Below are 23,447 nucleotides of genomic sequence, written 5' to 3' on the forward strand. Positions count from 1 at the left end.
AGGAACAGCTTACTATTTTATTCCTTTTAGTATTTTTTTTGTTCTACTTAATACCACTTGATGAACTCTTTAATTAACATACAATTATTCTTAGGTGTTTACATTTTTTTTTCCTTTTTATTTATTTGACAGGTAGAGTTATATTCAGTGAGACAGAAAGGTCTTCCTTCCGTTGGTTCACCCCCAAAATGGCCACCACGGCTGGCGCTGTGCCGATCCAAAGCCAGGAGCCAGGTGCTTCCTCCTGGTCTCCATGCGGGTGCAAGGGCCCAAGCACTTGGGCCATCCTCCACTGCCTTCCTGGGGTCACAGCAGAGAGCTGGACTGGAAGAGGAGCAACCGGGACTGGAACCTGGCGCCCATATGGGATGCCGGCGCCGCAGGTGGCAGATTAGCCAAGTGAGACATGGCGCAGGCCCCTTAGGTGTTTATATTTAACTGAAAAGTGATACCTGTTAAATTTAAGAGTGGGAATAAGAGAGGGAGGAGATGTACAGTTTGGCACGCACACTCGGACTTAGCCCCAGTGGTAGAGCTAGAAACCTGTCAGGGGATTCCAAATCAACCCCATCAAGGTGGCATGTACCAATGCCATCTTACTAGTCAAAGTGATCAGTTTAAGTTCATAATTTTTTTTTTTTATTTGACAGGTAGTTATAGACAGAGAGAGAGAGAGACAGAGAGAAAGGTCTTCCTTCTGTTGGTTCACTCCTCAAATGGCTGCCACGGCCGGTGCTGCGCAGATCCGAAGCCAGGAGCCAGGTGCTTCTTCCTGGTCTCCCTTGCTGGTGCAGGGGCCCAAGCACTTGGGCCATCCTCCACTGCCCTCCCGGGCCACAACAGAGAGCTGGACTGGAAAAGGAGCAACCGGGACTAGAATCCGTTGCTCTTATGGGCTACCAGCACCGCAGGCGGAGGATTAACCAAGTGAGCCACGGCGCCAGCCCCTTAAGTTCATAATTGATTATAAAGATAGGATTAAATGTCAAAGGGATCACATAAATAAGACTAGTGTCTGCTAATAATAGCTGATAGAATTAAAAAGGAGAGAACGATCCAACATGGGAAGCAGGTTACACAGCAGACTCATAGAATGGCAGATGCCCTAAACAGTTCTCTGGGCTCAGAATCAGCCCTTAAGGCATTTGGATCTGGCTAAAAAGCCCATGAGAGTTTCTCAGGCACGGAAAGCCAAGACACTGTGGCAAAAACAAAACAAAACAAAACAAAACAACAACAACAAAACACAAACAAACCTAAATGAAAGACTTTTGTGAGTGAATCCCAGCGGAAAGAAGGAGGTACCTTCCTCTGAAGGGAGGAGAGAACTTCCACTTTGATTATGGCCTTGTCTAAATAAGGTCGGAGCTTGTGAACTCAAGAGGCTTCCATAGCCTTGGCAGCTCATGACAAGAGCCTCGGGTGATTACTGACGTCATAAATAAGTGTCAATTGTTAAATCAACAACAGGAGTCACTGTACACTTGCTCCTCATGTAGAATCTCTGTCCTCAATGTGTTGTACTATGCAAATTAATGGTAAAACTACTACTCAAACGGTACTTTATACTTTATGTATTTGTGTGGGTGCAAACTGTTGAAATCTTTACTTAGTATATACCAAGTTGATCTTCTGTATGTAAAGATAATTGAAAATGAACCTTGATGAAGAATGGGATGGGAGAGAGAGTAGGAGATAGAATGGTTGCGGGTGGGAGGGAGATGATGGGGGGGGAAGCCGCTATAATCCAAAAGTTGTACTTTGGAAATTTATTAAATAAAAGTTTTTTTAAAAAAAAACAGAAGCCATGGATTTATTTCCAAGCTGATTCAGGTAGCACACCAATTTAATAAAAAAAAGACTGGGAAATACTGAACTAGCTGTTGGGGCAGGCACTGAAGGCTCTCTTGGGAAGCCTGCCTCCCACAGCAAGGCCTGGGTCTCGCTCCTGACTCAGCTTCCCGCCCTCATGTGACAGACGCAGCATGAGCTTCTGGCTCCTGGTTTTCCTGTGGCTCAGCCCCAGCTGTGGTAGGCATTTGGTGGGTGTCAGGGAGAACCAGCACATAGAAGATTTCTGTGCCTTTTAAATAAATAAAAAATCTACCAGTATGATCATGCTACATATGTTCATATCCAATAAAGGACATGGCCAAGAAAAGAGAAGCAGCCACCAAACTCGGCAGGCCAGAGTAGTCACCACTGACGTTCTTTTGTGCGTCTTCCCAGGTAGATGTTAACATTTAACGTAAAGAGTGCCTTTCCCCTCCTTCACTGGTACACCCTGAGTTCTTTCCCACTGTGAAAGATCGATTCCACAACACGGTTCTTGGGGTTACGGACACAGCCAGGCCATGCTGGAGCTGCTCTCACCAACTCAGGAGAGCCACACGTGCGCATCTTCTGACGCTGCACTCAGGGACGTCCAGTGGAGGTGAGAACTTGCCATGTGGGGGTTTTTACACCACAGGAACTGGCAGCTCCAGCCCGCTACTGGACCAGACACGATCCTTGTAACCGCGAGCCCATTTTTGAACACTTTCAAGGAAGGACTGATAGGAAGTCAGTGTGTGCTAGGCGTGGTTTCTCGCCCTCAGACTCCCCCACAGGCCCTGGCCTCATTTCCGTCCTGCAGGCTCCTCAACCACGCCCACTTCCTCGGTGTTCCTTCAGCTGCTGTTATTCTGGGGTCTCAGGTCCTTGACTGCATCTTCTCTAACCACCTCCTCTTCTGTCCCAGCCACTCACGGTGTGGCCTAACAAAGATCTTAGGTAGCTGGGACTGTACCTTCTCACTTGCCTATGTCCTGTTCTCTGATGACCACTGCCAGCTTTGCTGACTCACTCGGGCTAGGCTGCCAGGCTTCTCTGAGGTCACTGAGCCCCACAATCCACTTCTCTATTTTACAGAATCCCTCACATCCGTCCTTACTCTAGCCCACCCCACAGCCCGGCCTCTGTCAGACCTACCTGGTACAACCCTACTCTGGTTCTCAGTTTCTGGTTTCTCAACAGTGGCTCCACTGACGTCCTGAATGAGATAGTGCCTGTGTGTAGCATGCTCAGCGGTCTTCCTGGCCTCCACCCAGTAGATGCCAGTAGCACCCTCGCCCCCTTAGGAAACCAGAAATATCTCCAGATGTTGCCAGATGTCCTGGGGAAGGGAGGCAAAGCTACCCCCTGTGCAGAACTAGTCTACTCCGTGCTGGACTCCTGTAGCTGCAGGCACTAGGAGAGAAACAAAAGCGTCTAATGCACGACCACCAACTTCGAGGCTCGTCAGCACAATCTGGCCATCCTGTTCCACTCTTCCAGACCATCGGCTTTGCTCCTCTCCTGGAACACTCCCTCCTGCCCCCCTTCTCTAACCTTTAGTCCCTTTGCCCTGCCCTGTCCACTGATGACCTTGCTTCCTGACTGCTGAGAAAAGGCAGGTGGTGAGCGTGGCCTCCCACAAGTCCCACTGCCTGCCCGTATCTGGACCGTGCGGGCGGCCTTCCCTGCTGCGGCCTCTGGCCTGCACCGTCCCTTTGTGGCCACTGTGCTAGCAGTCCCTGCCCCTCTCCTGGGTCATTCCTAGTGGCACTCCAACCAGGAATCTGCCTCTAAATCAGCAGGAACTGTTCTTGTCTGGTCAACAGCGCTCACCTTAGCAGAGCCACAGCACCACTCGATACACCTCATCTCTGCTTCCTCTTGGAAATGCTGCCTTTGGCGTCTGGGCTACCTTTTCCTCCTTCCTCGCCTGTTTCTTCTCAGTCATCTTTGCCGGTTCTTCCCAGCTCCCTAAAATGCTGCAGTGCTTAAGGACCCACTTCCTGTACTGCTTCTGTTTCTACACGAAGACTCCAGGTATTTCAGTGCACATCGTGGCTTCAAACGCCTTTTATACACTGATGACTTCCACATTTCTGCTTCCAGTCTAGACTTTTTTCCTGGGGGGAAGGATTCACCTGTGCAGCTGCTTCAAACCGGAAACGGCCAGTCAGGCTTTCTAGCTGCCTTCACAAACGGAGGACTAGTTCATGGTGCCTCCTTTTCTCCACATCCACATCCAACCTGCCAGCAAGTCCTGCCAGCTTCGCCTTGATGAAACAAGGGGACCGACCCTGCCCTGACCGCTGCTGCTGCCTGCTCTGTGGATTATGCTTTCCCCTGGTCTCCGCCTCTGCCTGTTTCCTCCTGCTGATAACACATCAGCTCAAAACCTTCGTGGCTGCTTCTCTCAGCAGCCTTAAGAAACCCAGCTTTCACAAGGTTCCATGGCGTCTGGTCTCTGGCCACACCTGGCTGCTTGGTTTACTTTTACTCCCTGGCTATCTCGGTTCCAGTCACCCTGGCTTCTTTGTTCAGAGACTTCCAATTTTCTTTCTACAGATACCCTCCAGGCTGGCACCCTTGCCTGCCTCGCATCTCCGCCCAGATGCACCTGCTGATCTCCCCAGACCCTGAGTGATGCAGAAACATCTCCCAGCACTGCTACCTCGCACACTGTTTATTTTGGGATGTTCTGTTCACTGCTTTTCTACTCTTAGTACCTAGAACACACCTGGTGTGTTGAAGGTGCCCAGTAAGCATCTGTTGAATGAGTAAATGGTGAATATGTGTGCTAATTAGAACTAGCTTTAATGATCAGGCACTTGGAGTGCTTCTCAACGTCAGGAAACACCCTTGCCCACTGAAACACATCCTTGCAATTCCACAATATTAATAAATCTACTATCATCTGCTTATTTCATTGTCAATAATACATTTTATTTTTTAGTCCTTCCAAACTGCTCGTAAGAATGAAAGGAGTCTGGGATAATTCATACTCAAAATGGGGTTCACGTACAATTGTTGAAGGAATGAGAAAACACCTGACCCAGCCTCTGTCAGGAGGCACCTGCAGGAGGAAGGAAAACATCCACAGAATCACCAGCGCTCCCCAGACTGACTCTTATTTCCTATCAGCCAGGGTGGGAAATCACTTAGTTCAGAGAAAATCCCGAAGACCTGTGCACTATTTCCTAACATACACCATCCCTTCCTCTCCTGGCACTGTCCTAGGATTCCCTAACTCAGTCCGTGATTCTCACATTCTCAAGGCTTCCTCCTCAGAGACGTCAGTGAAGACCAGAAACCCAGAGAAGAGCATTGGTATCAGCGGGAACAGGCAGGAGCCCCTCTGTGCCATCAGTGGCGTACACCCGGGGACGCTGGCAGTGGAGAAGGCAAAAGTGGATTTTATTGGCACCCTTGCCACTTGCCACCCTCTGCTGCTGAACGATGGAAGATGGTGAAATACACTGCAGCTGGCAACACCCGGCTACCCTGGTACGAGACTTCTTGTCCCTGACCTGCCTGAGAAGGCTGTCCCAGCGCAGACGGCGGCCGGGAGCAGGCACAGTGCCAGTCTGAAAGCTGCTGCCTTCCTCAGGAAGGTGCGCTGCAGCCTGAGGAGACGTGAAGACCAGACCGGGGCCTTCCTGGCTTTGTCACTCTGACGGCGTCGGTCCCCTCACTGGAAAGGCGCTGAGAGTTCAGCCAGCTCTCCGTCCTAATTTGAGTTCTAGAAGTTGGAGATCCATATTCTGCTGTTCTTGGCAAAAGCTACCTCTGAACTGGCAAACCTGTTCTTCAGTTTATTCTCTCCATCCACTTTATTTAGAAGCTCTAAATATAGTTTTAAAAACTTTAAACATGTACTGTATATTAAAAATTTTAATCTTCCTTGGGATTTATTCTGAGTTATTTTGACCAAGTTAAATATGGGGAACAGTGCCACGAGTCTGAAGCTTATCTGAACAACAAACCCAACTTGCTCTGGCCAAATCTGCCAAATGAAAACAACATACTCACTTCTCTCGAACCTTTAACCCGGCAGGCAATCTATCTGGAACACCACTGAGCTAGGCCCTGCACACACAGCCCCCGGCCATGCTGCCATGAACGACCTCTGGGGAGAGCCACGACTCCCCAGTGTGAGCTGGGGCTACTCCGTCGGAGACTGTCTTGGGGGCTTGGGGGCTTCTGATAAAATGATTTCTGAAGTCTTTCTGCATCACCGTCTCATATAGCAGGGTACTTCAAAAAGTTCATGGAAAAGGGAATTAAAAAATAAGTTTATTTCAGTGCAAAAAGTCCAGAAATCCATGCCTACAAAGTATCTTGAAAAATGTTCATGAAAAATACATCTCATGAAGAAATACACAAGGTTTTTTTTTTAATGCCTTTTTCCATTACCTTTTCCAAGTAACCTCAGAGATCAAATGTTGTGTTTTTCTGTGACTGCAGGACACCAGGTCATTTGTTAAAGGTTGAAGTTTCAAACATAAAGGCCCCAGTCCAGCAAGGGCTTCCCATGGTTTCATTAAGGCTTTGGTCTACAGGCAGGCTGCACCACTCAGAGGCCCCTGTCTGCCACTCGTGGGCCACGGCGTCATGAGTACAGCCACATGACCAGCGCGTCCCAGGTACCCACCTTGACCAGTGCTGGGCCAGGCTTTGCTGAGGACACAGTGTTCGTGGGGAGGACGGCAGCTGTGGACCTTGTGGAAGGCTGATCCACAGTCGGAGGAGTCTTCAAGAATTCAGGAACTGCTGGGGACACTGCAGTAAACTGGTGGAAAAAGCAGTGAAATCAATGATTGCAGAAACACAAAAATATGAATTACGAAGAAGTGACCCTATTTTTTAAAAAGTCCACTAGAAAAGAAACAAAAGAACTTACTGTATGTCCCAGACCCAGATGGCAGAATAACATACTTCACTGCTGTGGGACCAATTATTTAGTCTCTGCCCCAACAGCAATGGCCAGCTACAGCTAAAAACGGTGAGACTGGCAAACCGCAGTGTTTTCTCAGAAAAATGTTCAGGATTGCCATTTTCCATTTTTTCTTGGCAGGAAAAAGTCTCATAAAATTGATCAACATAATACATGGTGTTTAAAGGCTTTCTTGCTGACAGCTCACTCTAATCCTGGCTGATTCAAACGTGAGGGTCAGCCTTGGATGGAGAGCTGCAAATCCTCCCTGCCGCCCCCAGACCTGTAGCCAGGCAGCTCCCCTGCCCACCCGGTCCTTCTGTGGGCTTCACGGCTTATGCACTCTCATTCACCTCATCTCTTACTGCTTCCAACAGGAGGGGAGCTGAAGGCTATATTCTGGGAAGACTGACTGTTGCACGGGCAATGCCATCTCACTTGAGACAAGAAGGAATTTTATTGCCTAGGCCCAAATGAAGAAGGACTGAAATTCAAATTGGAGTCATATATTAACAAAGGAAGCTACAGAAGGCCTTGCTAGGTTTTATCAGTCCTCACTAATGATCTACTTTAAACAGATTCCAAGTATTCATTTCTGGGAAAGAGATAACACTATTATAATAAATTAGAAAAATGCTGTCTATTGATTATTATGTGGACTTATTACCAGCTTTATCTTAAGGAAAAACACCTGCCTTTATCACTTCCACTTTCCCAAAAAACTCTCAAATTCATTACACGAATGACCAAGATCTTTTCCCTTATTGAAGTATTTGAGTTTTAAAATAGCAAACTTCATTATTCTTCTTTAAGATGAATGGTCTGAGGACTCAGAGGGCTATCAGCGGCAAGAAATATGAAGCTTGGCGCATACCAGTCACTCAATAAATACTTGCTTAATTGATGAATGGACATTCCTGGGGCCTTACTCATGCAAGGTTCCAGTCTCAAGATGGCTGAGACTGTGTTGTGCAATTAACGGTGCACGCCCACATCAGCATGCTTCTGAAGCCTCGCTGCCATGGATCCAGCTGTGGAGTAGTTACTTGTTAAGTACTGGCCGTAAAAAAGACTCAACTTTGTGAAGATGGCTATCCTCAATTCCATTTCTGACAGAAATGGCAGGAAAGGCCTCGTTCAAGAGACAGCACTGCATTCCAGCCGGACTTTGGCCCTCACACAGCCAGCTTGTGGTGAGATGCTGGCTAGTGATCCGCCTCTGCAGGACACTACAACTGGGCGTGGTATCTCCCAAAGGTTCTCTGTTGTCCGCGTGTCCCCGGTGTGGAGTGCTGAGATGAGGCAAACGTGGTGAACTTCACAGGGTGGGACCTCAGGGGAGGTAATGAGGTCACTGGGAAGGGGTTGATGCAGTTCGCTCCTGAGAGCCCCGGCTTCCTGTCTCACCACGTGATCTTTCCAGACATGGCCCTGCCCAGTTATCTGCCACGATGGGATGCTCACTGAAGGCCGAACACACGGAGCTGCCTGATACTTGACTTTCAGCCCCCAAAACTGTGAGTTAAATAAGGCTCTCTTCAAGCGCTCAGCTTGTTACAGCAACAGAAAACAGACTAATACACAGTACACGGTTTCATGCTGTTTTTCTTTCACCTTCAGTGACTTATTAGGGTCAATTTTTACAGCAGGGAAAACCAGTCCTTGGCTACTGTACAACTGGTATGTGAAGTGGAATCAAACGTCTGAATGTGAACCACACGCATACTTCCTTTCAGAGAAAGTCTACTGACCTGGCGAGCTATTTTACAGTCCAGTCTTCATGGACCGGATGAATTTGAGAATGTGTTAATTGTATGAAAAAATAACCCAGAAGCATGCATGTGGCATCAATTGCAATAGTTTTGAAAATGTTTTGATGGTATTTCGTGCCTTCCTGACTTAGCGTTGGTTACAGATACTCCCATCTTAATAGCTTTCCTAGTGTTTCAGTGCAATTTTGCTACCTAGAAGAGCCCAGACTCCAGCACAACCCAACAGAAACACAGTGATTGTTATCGCTACCTAATCTGAAGATAAATTCTGATTAAAAAATAAATATATAAACTCCTCTCTGTATTTTGTCAAACTTTTAATATATGCTTTAGAAAGAACCAACCCAAAAACATATCAAGAAATCCCACTAAAATCATATCTGAGTATTATACTCCTACTGATTAAAGTTACCCAAAGAATCTAAATATTGGTAATTCTGAAATTATAGTATTCTAAAAAGAACTAAAAGGGTGCTTATGTCATATGGGATACAGACATACATAAATTGAGCAATATGTTAAACTCTTTACAAGAATACTACATAAATATGCCAAAATTGCCACCAAGAACTAAGTTCACATTATATGCTATGAAAATTTAATTTCAAAATGGTCCAAAATCATTTCCCCAAAGAAGCAGAAGTGCCACAAGCTTTCTTGTTTCTTACTGGATCTGACAACTGTTCCCACTTCAGATTATAGTTCTCACAATTGCCAATTCTTTAATCGTAACACCATAAAGAAAACCCTTGTTTAATGATAGATACTTATACTTTAAGTAACACTCAAAAGAAGACAATTTCAATCTGAGAGACTGATCTTTTCCTTAATGGAAATTGTTGTCAGAAAGTTCTGCTGTGATAGAAAAAAAATAGAAGTGCGAATTCTGGGCTGATGAGAGGTTCACGTTTCAGAGGCTGTTCTGGCTCTCTGCAGAATGCGGCCCACTCACCAATCACTAATTTTTGTTCTCCAGTAAGTTCCTCTTTTAGACTAAAATTTCTTTAAACAATCCTGAGGGATAGAAACTAAATATTAAAAAACAAAACTTTTTTGGTATTGTGGCTCTTAAATGTGCAATAAATGTTTTAAATTTAGGATGCAATAGAGTTCTTAATTAAGATGGTAATAAGCAAATAGGAAATTCAAAATGCAATTATTTAAAAAAATATTGTTCCCATATCCTAATCCTCAAATACACTGAACAATGAATGAGTTGAATACAAACTAAAATATATTTTATACATTTCACAGATGGGTATTTTATGTAATATTCCAATTTTGTTATATCACCTAGCACTGACCATTTGTTCCTTGCAAAGCATAACTATAGGAGCTGGCGCTGTGGTGTAGTGGGTAAAGCTGCCACCTGCAGTGCTGGCATCCCATATGGGCACTGGTTCGAGTCCGGGCTGTTCCACTTCCAATCCTGCTCTCTGCTATGGCCTGGGAAAGCAGTGGAGGGTGGCCCAAGTCCCTGGGCCTTTGTACACACATGAGAGACCTGAAAGAAGGTCCAGGCTCCTGGCTTCAGATCGGCTTAGCTCTGGCTATTGTGGGCATTTGGGTAGTGAACCAGTGGATGGAAGACTTCTCTGTCTCTATCTCTGCCTCTGCCTCTCTGTAACTCTGCCTTCCAAATAAATAAATAAATAAATCTTTAAAAAACCCACAAAACTATAAGCATTTTATTGTTAAAGTAAGCGGCTGAATATTAATTTACTGGCATGGAATCTGGTGGATATTCAGTTGGTACTTGACTGCCTCACTGGTGGCGAGGATACAGATGTATCCTGCTTTAAAATGTGTACTACTGGGGTCGGTGCTGTGGCATAGCAGGTAAAGCTGCCTGCAGTGCCGGCATCCCATATGGGCACTGGTTCGAGTCCCAGCTGCTCCACTTCCAAACCGGGTCTCTGCTATGGCCTGTGAGAGCAGAATATCAGTGCAGCTCCGGCCGCTGCAGCCATTCTGAGGAGTGAACCTGTGGATGGAAGCCCTCTCTGTCTCTGTCTCTCTCTCTCTCTGCCTCATCTCTCTTTGTCTCTGCCTTTCAAATAAACAGATCTTTAAAAAAATATGTACCAGGTTTAACTATAGTAAGAAATGTATACAATTTATCATCTTTAAGGATGTGGGCCAAGTATGTATGCACTGTTTTGCAGCCATCCACTGCCATCTCCAGACTTTTTCCTGCTCCCAAATGCAGCGTCATCACCATTAAACAATAGCTCCCGGTTCCTTCCTTCTCCCAAGTCCCTGGCAACCACGATTCTATTCTGTCTCCATATTACCTACTCAAATTGTCTCAACTAAGTGGAATCACACGGTATTTATCCTTTTGTGATTAGCTTATTTACTCAGCATAATGTTCAAGGTTCATTCTTGTTGGACCACAAAGCAGTTTCCTTCCTTAAGGCTGAATAATACCCCTTTGTACACATATAGCACATTTTGTTTATACACTCATCTGTCTGTGGACACTTGGGTTGCTTTCAGATTTTGGCTACTGTGAATCACGCTTCTAGGGGTAAAGAATATGTTTTAACTTCTGGCTTCAATTCTTTTGGTATGCTCCCCCTCACCCCCACCTGCTGCCCCAAATTAGTCCCCCTGCAGTCCTCATGCATGGTGGCTCTGGCTACCACTGCCTACTGTCTTCTGTCACCTGAGATCCGAACTGTGCTGCTGTTTCTTGTCTGAGTTCCTAGTCGAGAGAGAGAACAGCCAGTCTCTCGGGCAGCCCACAGATAGGTCAGACCATGGTACACAAGTTCTGCTCCTTTTCTTTTGAGGGAGGGAATGGGGAATTGGGCTGCTGCCATCTCTCAACTGAGCTGTGCTGGGGAGGGAGTGGGCAAGGGCGAGTAAAACCATCATGAAAGTTTCTTTCTGATTGTGACTTTTCTCTTGATTGCGCATTTGCCTGGCTGGCACAGATCCCCGACTGGTTTCCAGAGCTTCCACCAAGTTATTTTAGTCAGTCAGAAGTTTATTTAATGCTTCCATGGATAACGAGAGCCTGGACCTTCCTATTCCGCTATGTTGTTGACATGGGTTGTCCTTTAAAATGAGATTTTCTATCACTTGGGAGACAGTCTTTAGTATGTGAAACATGCATAAAATCTCAATATGTTAATCTATTTAGTACTTCCAATTCATATAATATTACAATTGGATTAATGCCACACAGTAAAAAGGTAATTAGCCAGAGTATCACCATAATTCTATTTGGGTGGTAACTTCATGTATGAATCAACACAAAAATTTCATTAATCCTGTGGACTTTGGAAAATTCAGAACTGATGTCCCCATATCTTAAATTCAGTCCACTTTACAAAGCTGTCATGTATTATATTATACTCTCCAAAATTAAGCAGAATGTCTATTTCAAGTTTGGTATGACCATGTTGCTGACTCACAAGTTACCATTATGGGTCAGGATGTGGGAGAATAATAAGTATTAGAATTGCTATTCATTTTTGGTAAGTGAGTTGTGATACTTGAGGATACTTTTATGATTGGAGAGAATGTTATGTATGTGTTAAGATTCCTAGGGACAACTAGTATGTGTGTTAACAGGATGACAAAAGGTAATGCATTATAAAATAATCTTAAGAATAATCTCAAACTGTTGGCCTAATGAGAACAGGTCTCTAGCTCAAGATGTTCCTTTTACATGGCATCTATTCCTAAATTAAACGTGTAAAGCAAGTAGCTCAGTGCCTGGTCCACAATGAGTGCTCAGTAAATATTGGCCATTAATTCTATCATCATCTCAATAACATTCGATAAACATTTATATTTTCAAATAAACAGGCAAGGCTCATTCTGCATAATGCTCTGTTTCATGAACTTTGCTATCAGTCATAGAAGCTGAGTTCAGAACTGGGATAGAACACACCTTCACAATTAAGGCTGGGAACCAACTCAGAATCTAAGTACTAACGCTGTGGTGGAGTCCTCTTGACATCCAAGTTATATAAAGCATAATCGAAGGAGCAGCAACAGAAATTACAGCGCTGTCCTTGATGCCTGATCAGGCCTTTATGTACAAGTATTTGTAATGTAAGTTTAATTTTCATTATTTGATATATGTGTATATGGCTTACAAGACACTGCCTTAAACTTCAGGTTTCTATATGGCAAAAGGTCCTATACCTGACTCAATACAATAAGTAAAAAACAGTTGACCAAAGTCTCCTAAGCTTGTCCTTTTTAAAAAACAGAGTAGCTGACTGACCAGGTCTTTTGAAAATGAACTCAAATTCTGAAAGATTACCCTTTGTTAAACCTATGAGCATTTATAGTGAATGACTGACTAAAATGGCTTAAGAGATTACTAAAAGAAGACAGTCTTCAAACTCAAAGGAACAATGTCTGGTGCACACATATGCTAGCTGTTCTTAATTTTCAACAGCTTTCCATTGTTCAAGAATTGCTTCAGCACAAACAAAATAAATGGAGCTCCGATTTATGATGTGTTCCAGTAATATTTTGGTAAATTCTGTTCCAGCTGTACTTTGATCAGAATTGAAAAGACAAGCGAGAGATCCAAGGATAAACAGTTTTAGTCTTTTACAGACCACACAGAAATACACATTTCAAACAAGAATTTTCTTGCATTGTGAGATCATTAGCATTTTAGCTATGGGATTATGAGAGAAATGTCTGAAAAATCTGTTCTTTACCTGCATGTTACAAGCTAGTTGTTTTTTTTTTTTGGTGGTAGAGACTGTTTCTCATATTTGAATATTTTTCTGTATGACTTAATCTTCTGGTTTAAAAAAGAATTAATTCTGTTTTGAAAAAGAATTAAGGATATTATATGTGCTAAAATATTTTAGAATAAAGCAAGGCATACAGAAATCTGGAGTCTAACTTTGAAAGAACCTAAAGCAAATCCCTTGCACTTAGCCCATATCAGGCCCTGGATAAAAAACGGACAGGGAAATTTTGAGAAATGTGCATAATCCATAAGATTAACCACAAAGCACAACGTGATTAATCGACCTGTGAAAACACATGGCTCCAGTAAAGAGGAAGCCCAGTGCAATCTACGGCAGGGCCTTTTAGGTAGCATCTGTGGACCTGTTCCTCGGCTGTGACAAGCCAGAAGCCAAGTGGCGATGTGGTGCTCCTTTCATCATTTTTACAAGAGGACTAGTCCACATGTACTGGAAATCAAACTATCTGAACACAAACACACACAACCTTCACTAGGTAACTAACTTCACTGTCAAATTCCTACAATGAAGTTATATTTTAACAATCAAAAGTTGAGAATGTCAAAGAATATTCAAAGACATTTATGTTGCTCTTACATTTATCTTTGCTTTATAGGGACTGTTTTAATAAACAGTGATGAGATCATCTTTGAGAGTCATGATGGTAATGCTACAGCAGGAAAACATAAATTGCAGAAATAATCCTCTAGGACCTCTTGTTTGTTAACAATAGCCTAGAGAGCCATGGTGCCGGCCCTGTTTGTTAACAATAAATGCTTGCTGTGTGTTGGACCTGTGTGTTTGGTATGAGCTTGCTAAGATAAAGTGAGGCAAACTCCTTGCCCTCTATGATCTTGATGTCTAAAGAGAAGCCTTTCCCCTTGAGCTACAAATGTGAAAGTGAATCTATCGAGGTAGAGAAATATATTTTACATATAAATACACACACACACACACACACTTTCAAGTGAAATGCTTGGACAAATTCTATAAACAGTGAAAAGCACAAAATGTGCCAAAACGAAACCTAATTATCACTTGTAGATGTCACAAAAGTCCCCAAGACTTCATCAGCATAAAAAAATTTACCTCTGTAAGTTGATTAAAATAACAAAACCAAAACAAAACACTTAGGGCATACTTCCAGTCCTCCTTAAGGATAACCTCTGTTGACCTGAATGTAGCATAGTTATTGGGGATCTGCCTCTGTAATTATCCAAGAAAAAGTAAAACAAGGATTTTTGTCAGACTCTGCAAATACAAGGGAATGTATAAAAGACACACAAGGGCCGGCGCCGCGGCTCACTAGGCTAATCCTCCACCTAGCGGCGCCGGCACACCGGGTTCTAGTCCCCGTCAGGGCGCCGGATTCTGTCCCGGTTGCCCCTCTTCCAGGCCAGCCCTCTGCTGTGGCCAGGGAGTGCAGTGGAGGATGGCCCAGGTGCTTGGGCCCTGCACCCCATGGGAGACCAGGAAAAGCACCTGGCTCCTGGCTCCTGCCATCGGATCAGCGTGGTGCGCCGGCCGCGGCGGCCATTGGAGGGTGAACCAACGGCAAAGGAAGACCTTTCTCTCTGTCTCTCTCACTGTCCACTCTGCCTGTCAAAAAAAAAAAAAAAAAAAAAAAAAAAAAAAAATTAAAGGAAAAAAAAAAAAGACACACAAGCGAAAGAGGTCTCCAGGAACAGAGGCCAGGAGAGCCATCCCCCACTCAAGCTTCTTTTTCTTGATTGTGAACATTCTCTCCACCGGGTCTCTTCACATCAGTCTTGCTGACGGCACTCAATGGTCTGCTGATGGCAGGCAGAACCGATGCTGCTGCCATACTGAATGTGTGACTGGAAGCTAACGCCTAAGTTCAGGGGTGACCCAAAGCTTCCTGTGTGCTGTACTGGCAATAACCAGACCACATTTGCTCTCTAAGAAACACTGCTATTTTGATTTTCCTTTAAGGGATTCTGGCACGTTGGTCTACTGGGTGGGAAGGGGAGTGCCTCTGGCTAAAGTTTCTCACTTACAAACTCAGCTGGAGGGGTGAGCATTTTGGCCTAATTGTTAAGATGCCACTTTGTGACCCTGGCATCTCATATCTAAGTGCCCGGGTTCCAGGCCCAGCTGTGCTCCTGATTTCAGCTCCCTGCTGACGCAGACCTTGGGAAACAGCATATGGTTCACGTGATTCAGTCCCTGCCACCCATGTGGGAGACAGAGAAACAAAAATCCAACTTAGCTGAAGACTAAGTTTTAAGAGCAAATTAAAAGCCATAATATTCCAAGTAATATAAGGAAAGAATAATAACCTCATACACAGGTGGAACTGTCTCAAAGCCATTAAATGGTAGATGATTGAGGTGACAAACATTCTATGTTTTTGAAAGCTAAGTCCATGCTAATAGCTATCTGACATCCTGACCTACTCAGACAGAAGCACAGACCAAACAACTCAAATGGATAAGTGGAGCTGTTTTTAAATGGGGTTCAGTTGCATATTTGACATTCTTGTTAGCCTTATTTTTAAAGCTCAAACCAGGGTGCAGCAAATATGTGAGAACACAGTAGGGCCTGCTCTTCCTTTCTCTGCTCAGACTAGACTGGGGGCTGGTCACTTAGCCTTAGCCTTCTGGCAGGCAGGTTGAGGCCACAGTCACTCCTCCCCTGTGAACACTGACAGGGTAATCTGGCCTATAGCCACCCACACCAGCGCGGATAAGCTGTAGAGGCTCTGTTCTCAAAGGGAAGCAGGATCAGCTTCACCCAGCTCCTCTGGCACTCTGTCCATCTGCTTTCATGGTGTTTCATTCAGTTCAGCATGTACTGAGCACCTTTCTGCAACCAAGCCCTGTGCTAGATGTTGAAGTCTTGCTCTCTCCAAAGTGGCTCTTGTTCTCTAACAGCCAAAGTCCTTCTTTTCCTAGGTATACATCTTAGTTGGAGGCATAGAGACAACAAATAAACTTATTTCAGATTATGATGATGAATACAATGAAGAAAATAATGCTAACAATTGAGTTTATAACACATATGTTCATGACTGAGAACAAATGCTATAAGAAACTATTTTTAATCCCAAGTTGTCATACCTTGGTGAGCCAGGTACCTCTTATGCAAGGGGTAATGCAGCTAACTGCTAGATTCGTTTCCAACTCAAAAATTTCGATGCTAGGCTTAGAAAAAGAATATTTTCTGCTGAACTTGACCCACTCCCACTAGGTAGCTCAATAGTTTTGACTTTAAAGTAATACGAGGGGGCTTCAAAAAGCTCATAGATAATGGAATTAAAAAGATAACATGCATTTTCCAAGGACTTTTTCGGACCCAGGTACTATTAAGATTTTGGTAAGGCAAAATGTTGTAAGGAGAAATTTAAAAAGTATATGTAGTACACAAACATGAACACCCATTAAATATAGGCAGTGTGAATTTCTACTGCAATAATAAATATTTGATTCCTTTGTATGTATTAGATTCTCAATACCCAATCTTATATAAAATAGATGTTCAATAAATATTTCTTGAACAAGTGAATTCAGCCTCACCAATAACCAAAACATTCAAATCGCCAATGCTTACTGTAATAATACTACCTAAGAAGGTAGTTCAGAAAGTTCACAGGAAAATAGAAGTCAAAGTTTATTTTGGGGGCTGGTGTTGTGGTACACTGGGTCAAGCCACGGCTTTCAATGTCAGCATCCCATACTGGAATGCCGGTTTGAGACCTGGGTACTCTGCTCTGACCCAGCTTTCTGCTGATGTGCCTGGGAAGGCAGCAGAGGATGGTCCAAATATTGGGCCCCTACCATCCTTGTGAGAGACCCAGATGAAGTTACTGGCTCCTGGCGTTGGCCTGTCCCAGATCAATGGTTGTTGTGGCCATCTGGGAGGTGAACCAGTGGATGGAAGAGCTCTGTTTCTCCCTCATTCTCTTTGTAATTCTGCCTTTCAAATATATAAATATTTTTAAAAGTTTATTTAGGTGCTAAAAGTTTTATGTATTTTTTTTCATAATACACATTTTCCATGTACTTTTTGAATATAATCCCATGGATTTAAAATTTTTTTGCACCAAAATGAACTCATTTATTTGTGAGGCAAAGAGACATTGAGGCAGAGACAGAGATACAGAGATATCTTCCATCCAGTGGTTCACCCCAAACAATGTCAAGAGACTGAGCTACCTGAAGTCGGAAGCCAGAAACTCAATCCCGGTTTCCGACGTAGGTGGCAAGGAGCCCAGTTACTTGAGTCCTCACTGCTGCTCACCAGGCTTTGTACTTGCAGGAAGCTGGAGCCACATATGGGATGTAGGTGTCTTCGTTGCTAGATTGAATGCTCACTCACCCCTAGCTTCTGTCTGACTCAGCTCTGGCTGCTGCAGCCATTTGGGGAATATACCAGGGGATGGAAGATCTCTCTCTCTCTGTAACTCCACCTTTTAAATAAATAAACAAACAAATAAATGAATAAATAAATAAATTCAGTTCCATTTTCCCATGAACTCTTCCTAAGAAAGATTTATTTATTTACTTGAAAGGCAGACTGACAGACAAAAGGACAGACAGGGGAGAGATCTTCTACTGGCTGGTTTACACCTCAAATTGCCACAACACATGGAGGCTGGGCCAGGCTGAAGGCAGGAGCCAGGAACTCCATCCTGGTCTCCCACATGGGTGGTAGGGGCCTAAGTACTTGAGGCATCTTCCTTTGTTTTCCCAGATGCATTAGCAAGAAGGTAGATTGGAAGTAGAGTAGCCAGAACTTAAAGTGGCACTCTAATGCAAGATGCCGGTGTTGTAAGTGGTGGTTTAACTATACCACAATGCTGGCCCCTCCATGAACTTGAAATACCCTCGGACTTGTAGTAAAAACAAAGTGATTATGGAAACCTGTATTATGTTCCTGGAAGGCAGTAAAGTGCCTGTATTTTGCCTAACAAGTCCATTTCCATACCTAGTAATTTATCCAAAGAAATAGTTAGACAAGTTCCCAACATATATGTATTAAAAAACCAGGATAGAGTAAGTATGTGAGAATACAACAGGGGTCTTATATATGTATGGGAGTAAAAATGGGAAACAACTTCTAGTCATTAAAAATTATCCAGGTGTATATTTATTAAGAAAGCTATTTAGGGGCTGGTGCTGCAGTCCCCACCTGCAGGGCTGGCACCCCACATGGGCGCTAGTATGTATCCCGGCTTCTCTGCTTCTGATACCTAGCTCCCTGCTAATGTGCCTGGGAAAAACAGCAGAAGATGGCCCAGGTACTTGGGCCCCTGCATCCATGTGGGAGACCCGAAAGGAGCTCCTGGCTCCTGGCTTCAGCCTGGTCCAGCCCTGGGTGTTGTGGTTATTTGGAGAGTGAGCCAGTGGATGGAAGATCTCCCTGTGTCTCTTTCTGCTTTTCAAATAAATAAATAAATAAATAGTTTAAAAAAAGCTATTTAGTAATTATTAAAGTATAAAAGTTATATACAGAATTATTCTATTATTATATGCTCTATAAAGATAATTTTTTCTGTGTCATTTGTTACAGAAATAGAAAAATCTATACTAACATTCATATGGAATCTCAAAACCTATACTAGAATTCATACTGAGTCTCAAGCAACTGAGTAGCCGGAACAGTTTTGAAAAAGAACAACAAAGTTATAATTCTCACATTTTACTGCAGAGCTATAGTAATTGAAACAATATGGTACTGGCAAAAAGCAGATGTACAAACCAATGGCAAGAGCAGAAATTAACCCTTAGGTTTATGATCGTATGTTCTTCAACAGGGTACCAAAACCAATCGATGGGGAAAGGACAATCTCTTCAACAAACATCCAGTTGAAACTGGATATCTATATACAAAAAAAAAAAAAAAAAAAAAAAAGATGTGTTACGTAATACTATATACAAAAGTCAGCTGGGGCCGGCGCTGTGGCGCAGCAGGTTAACGCCCTGGCCTGAAGCGCCTGCATCCCATATGGGCACCGGTTCTAGTCCCTGCTGCTCCTCTTCCGATCCAGCTCTCTGCTATGGCCTGGGAAAGCAGTAGAAGATGGCCCAAGTCCTTGAGCCCCCATACTTGTGTGGGGTGTGGGAGATCTGGAAAAAGCTCCTGGCTCCTGGCTTTGGATCGGTGCGGTTCTGGCCGTTTTGGCTGGCTGGGGAGTGGAATCAGCAGGTGGAACCTCTCTCCCTCTCTCTTTCAAATAAAAAAAAAAAAATCAGCTAAAAATAGATTAAACATCTAAACGTACGACCCCAAACCATAAAATTCCTAGAAGAATGGGGCAGATGCTGTGGCAGAGCAGGTTAAGCTGCTGCCCGCAGTGCCGGCATCCCATGTGGACGCCAGTTCGAGACCCGGCTGCTCCACTTCCAATCCAGCTCTCTGCTATGGCCTAGGAAAGCAGTAAAAGATAGCCGAAGTCCTTGGGTCTCTGCACCCACGTAGGAGGCCTGGAAGAAGCTCCTGGCTTCTGGCTTCAGATCGGCACAGCTCCAGCCATTGCAGCCAATTGGGGAGTGAACCAGCAGATGGAAGATCTCTCTCTCTCTCTGCCTCTGCCTCTCCTTCTCTCTGTGTAACTCTGACTTTCAAATAAATAAACAAATCTTGAAAAAAAAAAAAACTCCTAGAAGAAAACATAGAAGAAAAGCCTTGTGACACTGGATTCATAAATGATTTCTTTTGATATGACAACAACATCACAGGCAATAAAACAAAAAAACAATCAGGACAATATCAAACTTAAAAACTGTGTATCAAAAGGACAAAATCAAGACTAAAAAGACAATCCTTAGGATGGAAGAAATTTATATTGTATAAAATAAATATGAGATATTTCATATCATATAAACCATGTGTCTGGTAAGGGTTAACATACACAATATATAAAGGACTTCTACAACAAAAATAATCTGATTACAAAATAGGCAAAGGACTTGAACAGACAGATTATCTCCACTGATCCTACATACAGGTGCTCACCATCACGGACCACTACAGAGATGAATATCTCAGTCACAATGAGATAGCACCTCACACTTATTAGAACAGTTAGTATGGGGGCCGGCGCTGTGGCACAGTGGGTTAACGCCCTGGCCCGAAGCGCCCGGCATCCCATATGGGCGCCGGTGCGAGACCTGGCTGCTCCACTTCCAAGCCAATTCTCTGCTATGGCCTGGGAAAGCAGTGGAAGATGGCTCAAGTCCTTGGACCCCTGCACCCGCGTGGGAGACCCGGAAGAAGCTCCTGGCTCCTGGCTTCGGATTGGCGCAGCTCTGGCCGTTGCGGCCAATTGGAGAGGGAATCATCAGATGGAAGACCTCTTTCTCTCACTCACTCCCTCTGCCTCTCCTCTCTTTCAAATAAATAAATAAATCTTAAAAAAAAAAAAAAAAAAAAGAAAAGAACAGTTGTTGGCAAGGATATGGGGAAACTGGAACACATTTTCACTGTTGGTAGCACCATAAAATGGTGCAAGTGCTACAGAAAGCAAATTAGAGGGGCCGGTGCTGTGGTGTAGCCGGTAAAGCTACCGCCTGGAATGCTGGCATCCCATGTGGGTGCCAGTTTGAGTCCTAGCTGCTCCACTTCCGATCTTGCTCCCCCTAATGAGATTGGCAAAGCAGCAGAAGAAAGCCCAAGTGCTTGGGCCTGTGTACCCACGTGGGAGCCAAGGAATACATTGCTGGCTCCTGGCTTTGGCCTGGCACAGCCCTAGCCACTGCGCTTATTTGGGGAGTGAATTAGTGGATGGAAGAGCTCTCTCCTTTCTCCCTGAAATTCTGCCTTTCAAAAAAGTAAAATAAACTTAAAAAAGGAAAACAAATTTGAAATAGAAATAGCATATTTATGTCACTTCTGGATGTATATCTACAAGAACTGAAAGCAAGGTCCTGAAGAGTTGTTTGCACACCCTTGTTCATAGAACCATTATTCACAACAGCCAAGAGGTTTGGCAGCAACGCAAGTGTCCATCAGTGGATGAATAAACAAGATGTGTTATTTTAGAATATAAAACGAAATACTGTTCAGTCTTAAAAAGGAAAAGATTCCTGTCACATGCTACAACATAAGGACATCATGCTAAAGGACATAAGCCAGTCATAAGAAGACAAATATGATAGGAGTTCACTTTTTTTTTTTTTTTTGACAGGCAGAGTGGACAGTGAGAGAGAGACAGAGAGAAAAGTCTTCCTTTGCCGTTGGTTCACTCTCCAATGGCCACCGCGGGCGGTGCGCTGCGGCTGGCGCACTGCGCTGATCCGAAGGCGGGAGCCAGGTGCTTCTTCTGGTCTCCCATGGGGTGCAGGGCCCAAGGACTTCGGCCATCCTCCACTGCACTCCCTGGCCACAGCAGAGAGCTGGCCTGGAAGAGGGGCAAAGGGGGCAACCGGGACAGAATCCGGCGCCCCAACCGGGACTAGAACCCGGTGTGCCGCCGCCGCAAGGTGGAGGATTAGCCTAGTAAGCCATGGCGCCGGCCAGGAGTTTACTTTTATGAGGTACCTAGAATACTCCAATTGACAGAAAATAGAATGATAGCTGCCAGGGGCTGGGTAGATGGGGGAAGAAAGGAGTTGTTTAATGGGTATAGCATTTCTTTTGTTTGTTTGGTTGGTTTTTTTGTTTGTTTTGACTGGCAGAGTGGACAGTGAGAGAGAGAGACAGACAGAAAGGTCTTCCTTTTATTGTTGGTTCACCCTCCAGTGGCCGCCGCTGCCGGTGCGCTGCGGCCGGCGCACCACGCTGATCCGAAGCCAAGAGCCAGGTGCTTCTCCTGATCTCCCATGCAGGTGCAGGGCTCAAGGACTTGGGCCATCCTCCACTGCGCTCCCGGGCCACAGCAGAGAGCTGGACTGGAAGAGGAGCAACCGGGATAGAATCCGGCGCCCCGACCCGGACCAGAACCCGGTGTGCTGGCACTGCAGGCTGAGGATTAGCCTATTGAGCCGTGGCGCCGGCCTAATGGGTATAGCATTTCAACGTTGCCATCCAAGCAGGTTCTGGAAATGTGCTACACAACAAAGTGAACATACTTAACATTTAAGAATCTAACCGTGATGAGCTTTTTGTGCTGGAAAAACACACTCTCTTTTTTCAGCACTTTCAGATGTTCCTTCTGGTACAAATCTATTATGTTGGTATATGAAAAAACAAGGCACATTTTTTGTTTGGGGGTGAAATACCTGGGCAGCTGTGTTTGCAGTCACTGAAGACGGTGAGTCGCTAGCTTTTGGCTCACTAGGGGAAGCGGCTGACCCCTGGGACTCCTGGCTGGCGGGCTGGTCCGGAGACAAAGCATCGCTGCTGTCTTCATCGAATGAGAAATCGCCCTGAGTGTGGGGGTAGTCCTCCTTCCCAACGCCTAAAGAAAGAAGTGACTCTTAACTCATGTTGGCCCTGAATACCAAACCTGATATGAAAAAGGAGAAACTTTGTTTCCTCTAAGAATTTAAGAAGCTGTCTAAAAACAACAACAACAAAAGAATATAATGCTTCTCCAAGTAGAAGAACACGCCGCTACCTGCCTACCTACGATGCAATTTGTTTGGGTGGGGAGAGAAACAAACCTGAATTAGACCAAGCCTTTGGATCCAACCACTGGTTATAGGAAGGGATATTTCAGGAAACACAGACGGAATCAGTCACCCAGAATGTGGGGCATTCTAGAGGACAGAACACGTCTGTTTCAACCAATAAGGAGCAAGGGTAGAGGTAGAGGTCGAGAGGGAGGGAGGATACTCAACAGATTAGGATTCAGGAGATACAGCTCCCAGAGGCAAGTGGGGGACCTTGCTTCGGTTCTGTCCTGTTACCCAAGTGTTAAAAAAAAAATGGGGCAATGACCAGGCACTTGCTAATGAGTTCCTACCTCAGGAGCAGCCCAGCTAGACTGATATCTTACCTTTTGCGGCTTATCTCTTTGAGATTAAGTGGAATCAGTGACCTCGTGGCGCAATGGTAGCACGTCTGATCAGAGATTAAGTGGAATCATAGATGACTGTACTACTTACAATTCTTGACTACAAATTTCCTACATTCATATTAAAGGAAACCATGAAGTTTTTAAGATAGGATAATAACTTTTCAAAATTGCTTGCTGTGTAAGTTTCCTGTCAAAGCTTATGCCAGAATGAATAAGAGAAGCATCAGTCACCAAGTATAGAAATGAATAAAATGGACAGTTACTACCAATTTTAATGAGTG

The 23,447-nt window shown here is 44.4% G+C and overlaps 1 protein-coding gene across 15 annotated transcripts in view; it reads right to left on the reverse strand.

Annotated features, from left to right (window-relative positions):
- The window catches only part of MRTFB (myocardin related transcription factor B), a 290,368-nt gene that overhangs the window by 24,182 nt on the left and 242,739 nt on the right, over nt 1-23,447 (reverse strand). For all 15 annotated transcript variants that reach the window (XM_070064809.1, XM_070064810.1, XM_070064815.1 and 12 more), the window contains 2 exons: nt 22,427-22,605; nt 6,464-6,601 (listed from right to left, as the gene is read on the reverse strand). In XM_070064809.1, the coding sequence (XP_069920910.1) occupies nt 6,464-6,601; nt 22,427-22,605 (317 nt within the window). The remainder of the gene's footprint in view (nt 1-6,463; nt 6,602-22,426; nt 22,606-23,447) is intronic.

The sequence above is a fragment of the Oryctolagus cuniculus genome, chromosome 19 (genome assembly GCF_964237555.1).
Source record: "Oryctolagus cuniculus chromosome 19, mOryCun1.1, whole genome shotgun sequence".
Lineage (NCBI taxonomy): Eukaryota > Metazoa > Chordata > Mammalia > Lagomorpha > Leporidae > Oryctolagus > Oryctolagus cuniculus.